This window comes from Limulus polyphemus, unplaced genomic scaffold (assembly GCF_000517525.1).
Source record: "Limulus polyphemus unplaced genomic scaffold, Limulus_polyphemus-2.1.2 Scaffold364, whole genome shotgun sequence".
NCBI classification, from domain to species: Eukaryota; Metazoa; Arthropoda; class Merostomata; order Xiphosura; family Limulidae; genus Limulus; species Limulus polyphemus.
The window spans coordinates 293,604-299,825 of record NW_013665974.1 but is presented as its reverse complement, the minus strand read 5'-3'; the positions used below and the strand labels follow the sequence as shown (position 1 = coordinate 299,825).

The 6,222-nt window shown below is 36.4% G+C and overlaps 1 protein-coding gene across 1 annotated transcript in view; it reads left to right on the top strand.

Moving 5' to 3' along the window:
- The window catches only part of LOC106457708 (unconventional myosin-Ic-like), a 110,121-nt gene extending 106,470 nt beyond the window's left edge, over positions 1 to 3,651 (top strand). The window contains exon 32 of the mRNA XM_022383720.1: positions 3,553 to 3,651. Within this exon, the coding sequence (XP_022239428.1) occupies positions 3,553 to 3,651 (99 nt within the window). The remainder of the gene's footprint in view (positions 1 to 3,552) is intronic.
- Positions 3,652 to 6,222: the final 2,571 nt, after the last annotated feature.

Genomic DNA, 6,222 nt, shown 5'->3' with positions numbered 1-6,222 from the left:
GCAGTTCATATGGCATACCAAATTTAAAGAAGAAATCACTAATAGCCGAAGCTACAGTTGTAGCTTTCTGATTTGGTATTGCATATGCCTCAGGCCACTTGGTGAAATAATCGATCACCACACAAATGTACTTGTTTCATGCACGAGTTTGGGGCAAAGGACCAGCAATGGAAATGGCTACTCTTTCCATTGGTGTGCCAACTTGATATAACTTCATTGGAGCATGTCCCTTATGCTTGGGTCCCCTTTTAGCACAACATGTACTGCAGGTTCTGCACCATTCTTCCACATCTTGGCTCATACCTATCCAGTAAAATCTCTGCCATAGGTGACTCAATGTCTTCTTAACTCCAATATGTCTTCCTGTTAAACTATCATTTGATTGACGCAGCACAACTTCCCGTAACTTTCTCGGTATAACTGTTTGCCAGGTTGTCACTTTCCCATCTGCAGTTTCCCATCTCCGGACAAGAATACCAGCTTCAAGCTTCAACTGGTCCCATTGTGCCCAACAGTTCTTTGTCACAGAGCTTACGCTAGACACTTTCCCCCAAGCAGGGCACAAAACACTTGCTTTTAGAATTTCCACAGTCAGTTTAACTTAACTACTTTTATAAAAACACGGTATAATTCACATGGTTTCACATACTTTACTTACGACTTGACTCGATTATCTCTATCTATGCAATTATATCTCCGCTGGAAAAGACTAGAGTTGCCAGGAAAAGTCATGATTCTTCTAGAAACTCCAGCGCGCATGCTCCCAGGGTCGCGTGACTTCCGCTGTCGTAACAATACCTTACTCTCCTATAATGTGTATTTTATCTCTTGTTTAATATTTTTAAAAAATCTTGTCTATAACTTACTAAATCTGGTTGAGGTTAGATGTTAAAATCAGGATGGGGTGTCACTTTTTGTAGCTGATCTGGTCGAGTAACAGATCTGCTGTTCTTTGGGATAGTTGCATTGTATCCTGCCTTACCTTGTTCTTGAAGGACAACTTTCTGGCTGTTACATTGGAGAGAGATATTTACACATTTCGATGTTTGTTTTCTTATTAGTTAATGACAGAAAGAATATGCTTTGTGAATCTAGTTTTGGTGTTTTCACACAAGTTTTCTTTCTGACCTACGAAGAGTAAAAAATTTGGTTGTACCCCGAAGGGCTAAAGAGTTGCTCTTAAATCCCCCCCCCCCAGTGGCACAACGGTATGTCTACGGACTTATACTGCTAGAAACCGGGTTTCGATACCCGTGGTGGGCAGAGAACAAATACCTCTTTGTGTAGCTTTGCGCTTAGTAACAAACAACAACATCTTAAAGCTTCTTCCATGTTTTGAGCACTTCAGCTTAAACCTATGCAAATCTTGTGTGATTTAAGTTTATTTAAAATACTACCTTTACTTTGACTTGCTTTTATTTTATTTTACACTTAAACTTCCAATTATTGTCAAACCACATAGATAATCAGCATTTATTTAACAAATAAAAACAGAGTCGTCGTTATTTACTTAACAGATTGTGGTCTTGGGACCATAGGCGCGAGAACTTTCGGCGTTTCAGAATGATATCGATCATGGTTTTCTATTCTGATTTTCAAGACATCAACTGGGGATTTGGGGCATATCGAATAGCATCGGGGCACGAGCCCCATTTGCCAGTCCCTATCGAAGTTTTTGAATAAAATATTTATTTTTGCTTCAACTTCACACCAAGTCTTACCTCTTTCATGTCATTACTAAGAATTATTACACCTGTCCTTCCATATTCAATTATCTCGAATTTCTAGTTGTTTTGGAGATCAGGTAACTGAATGCTACATTTATCCTAGGATTGCATTGATATTGTGGTATTTGAATATATACCATGTGTTTCTATCTATTGGAGTTTTATAATGTTTATTCTGAATTCGTTCTGTGTTCTGAATATGTGAAGGTTTCACATAATAAATAGTGTTGAGAAATAAATTAAGTTGATCTTGTTTCAAGTTACTCTTGTTCAGTTGTTGTTTTCAAGATATATCTGTTATTACCTATAAAGAACATTGCTTAATACAACACTGTGTAAGAACGTCAATAGCAGTGTCCTTCAAAGGTTCTTCGGGTGATATCTAGAGATTATGGCCTCACCAGTTGTAATGAGAATGACCAGTCATATGGATAGTGCATGGCATGCTGAATAAATGCAAGGTTTCTTTAAAACTAAGAAACCTTGGATTTGACAATCTGATCTGGAACATAATTGAAGATAGTCTAGTAAAACTTGATCATCGGTAGTTAGTCCAGTGATTCCTTGAAAGCAATGGTCTGATGCAAGAAAACTGCAAGTGCACACACTGTGTTTAGTGTTAAATAAAGGTTATTCATTTTGTACTTCATTTTGTGTCCATCCTCAATACTTTATTTTACATCGACTCAGGAAGAAATTTAGTGCTACTCTGTGATCAATATCTTGAACAAATCTTCTGTGATTTAACAGATATATTTGATAGGTCAAATATATACCACAGAGAGGATAAGTAGGTGAAATGTTGGTGCCATGACTACAGGATATCATTATTGAAGAATTTGTTATATCTGCTAAAGTGTGCATTTCCTTTTTTACTTTTGTGTTATTAAGTTATAAAAAGCTTTGTTTTTGAGGAAATGGAATTTTTCATGACTAAAAACTCATGAACAAGAAGGAAAGTCAGTTGCCAAGGGAATATGGTTGTCTGTTAAGAGTTATCAGGTCTAAGAAATCCTCTCCTGGATGTAGGACTTTTTACAATGCTTTGAAAGTCCATGATTTTTTCTTCTAATTTCTGTCATACATTCAGAAAAGAAAATTGCCAATGGAATTTTTCCCCAGAGGATCAACCTCAGTGTGAGGGAAGCATGAACTGAGGATCATCATTGTGATTTGGTGTCTAGTGAGTCCAAAACCTGGTATGATGATTTAAAGGACTCTCAGACTTATGCTACCCAGAAATTGAAGCACTCAGATTTCTGATTGAAGTAACACAGCGAAGAAGTGGGATTGGAGACACCATTGGTGAATGTTGTCTAACAATTGCAGTCATCATATCAGCAGGTTAGATGGTAGGAACTGAATGACGAATAGAGTGGGTCATAGGGCAGTGGTGAACATTTTTGATCAAGGAGATATACAGTTGATGTGGACATGAGATATTGAGGAGCTCGAAGGTAAGCAGAACTGATTACAAACTGTTTAAAGATCCTCATCATTCTGCCATCCTAGATCATGGGCCTACCACTTTTTAGAGCACTGGAGCCCCTGAGAACCCCTACTACACTGTACCCTTAATGTTTAGGAATCTCAGTCTGATACTGGCCAAAATTCCATGAGACAATGGTTTATAATGCCTTCACAGGTTTCTGGGAGTAAGACTAACCAGATTTCTCCCCCAACATTTAAAAATATAAACAAGGAATGCCTGAACAATTTCCTTAATTATTCCAGACTGGTCACTGTCTAAAATTAACAGAATCAGGGACAGGCAGTGCAATGACTGATGCTGAATCTGTATGGTTCTTTGGTTTACTTGATCAAGCATTTGGATGAAGAGGAAAGAGCTGAGAGTACTTGTCTGGCATTTCATGACAAGCCAGATCTACAGTTTGCCCCTGAAGAAGAAAGATCTACCTTTTGAAAGCACTCACGTTATAGCGTTTTTATCATTTTATATTTAGACTTCTTGAACCTTCATGTTTTTCTGACATCATAAAGCCATATTTCAAGGTGAGGAAAAGTTCTAACAGTCATCTTAATCTCCACTGATGGCCTCCTAATCAATAAGGCAGAGATCAGGGATTAAACCTGAACATGGGCAGCTAGAACTATCATTTGGTGAAGCAAAGAAAGTAACAGTTCTTGTTTTCTAAGCTACCAAGTGGTATTTACCATACATTGTGTGATTTCACATAATTATCATAAACATAGGATTGCTGGTGCTAGTAGATATAATGCCTAGTGCAACAACAGTTAATACTACTGGAGACGACAGCCAGGAGTTTAAACACTTACCTGAAAAGGTGTTGCAACCCTTGCTTTCTGAGCTATAAGATGATATTGTAAAGTACAATGTATGCTCTACATTGTATGATTACCATTTGATTATCTGAGCTTTGGACAGTTTGTTGATTGCATGATTAACAAGATTAAAAGGGCTTTGTAACCCTTAGTTTCCAAGCTATTGAGAGAAATTTCGCAGCAAGATATACCCATAGGATATCGAATGATGGCTGCTCAGTTAACACAGTTTAGGGTGGTTGGTGCCAGTAGATAAAATTCCTAATGCACCAACAGTTTGCACAACTGAATATGATGGTTAAGCATTTTAAAACACAGTCAAAAGGACTTTTTGACTTTTCATTCCTGTGCTATCGAGTGCTTTTCCTGAGGCAAAACATCACAGATGTTTTGGAAGAATTGCTCATCTGATCTAACAGAGTAGCAAGAGTTCCCAGGAAAATAATGAATAATTTTTGCTAGATCTTTGTTAACTGGTACACTAAAAGACATATACCTTTTCCACATGTACTAAGAGAGTTGTGTTTAGTATGAGTATATAATCATATATACTATAGTAAGAGGGTGAATAATTAATACTGACTTATGAGAAATTTTACTTAGAAAGTCTTAGTTCAGCTGAGCTTGCTCTGTGATTATTTATTTCATGATATCTGAAAAGAAAACACTCGAGTTTGGTGGTTCACAGGTGGTAATACTTTACTAAGCAACAGTTACCAACTAGTGGCTTCAAAAAGTAACCTAAGATAGTCTTGAAAAAATATTAGTGTATGTGATGATGTGTAATGGAGATAAATGTATATAGTATTATATACATGTCTAAATAAGTCTGTGTAGTCTCACACATGTGTAAAAACATTACACAAAGTCATTCATGAGTGTTGCATAACGTGAATGAATCAATTGTATGATAAACACAATTATTAAGCCACACATTAATACAAACAAAGTATTTGACTTGGATGTATAGATTAAAATATAAATCTAATTGTGATAATTGACCTGTAAGGTATTAGTGGAAAATACAGGGTACATTTTATTTTAAGTGAATTTTTCATGGAAGGGTATGAGTAATGTAGAGACTCACATTACTTCTGAAAGAAATCAATTTAATTTGTTGTTTTGAATCGAAATGTTTGATTAGGTGAAATTATTAGTAATATATGAAATTCACAACTACAGTTTACTAAATATTTTAATAACATTGTTTGAGCACAAGGAAAAGTATAAGATGCATGAAAATTCAGCCTGTAAGTGTACTAGGGGAAGGTGAAAAATAACACCCACATGGTGAAACTTTGTAAATCACATCATTCCTAGAATTAAACCTATAATTGAAAGAAGATCCAGGAAAAACGTCAAAGAAAGCATTAGTGAAAAATAATGGTCAAAAGTGATGGTTATGTTACGTCCCCGTTCGTTCGTTAATTTTCCGTAAATTCGTTCCGACGAAACTTTAGCGACACAAGTCCTTTCTTAAATAAAACTGGTTTATTCTTTCCGATACAACTTTACCGTACACTTAATTTCAACAGTCGCTCTGTAACAACGCTATAACTCACGCTCACGTGGCCAACAATATTCTGTCGGCATACATTCAATTACTCATTACCTCTCCGTCGCTTCGTGGCCGGTCTTATACTCATATATACAAGACTACACTATATCTAGCAAGATCACGAGATTTAAGGAAAAGACATGAAAGTTCGAGAATGACGTGGCATGATACTAGTCACGTGACTTCGATGTCGTAACAGTTAGTTTTACCTAATCTGAGTTAGCATATACATATATAGAATTGGGTTTTACAGTGAGTGTGCAGCAACTGTGTGTTGTTCATTGTCAGGGAAATCACAGCAGAGAGCAGCATGCTAAAACAGATATAATTTTGTGGGAGATTAAAGTGTGAACACACATGAGCCCCTATAACTGTCACTCGACTGAGATAACCTACATATTATTCATTTTCTAAAGGTGGTTTTAGACGGAAATAATAGTCTAAAAGTTATGAACCCATTTCACCTTACACACTGGATGTGGATAGGGCATGTTATTTTAGGTAAATGCAAGATTTCATTGAAACTAAGAACTCTTGTATTTATTAGTCTGGTCTGTAACATAATTGAAATTAGTCTAGTAGAACTTGATCATCAGTAGTCAATCCAGTGATCCAATGAAAGCAATGGTTCAA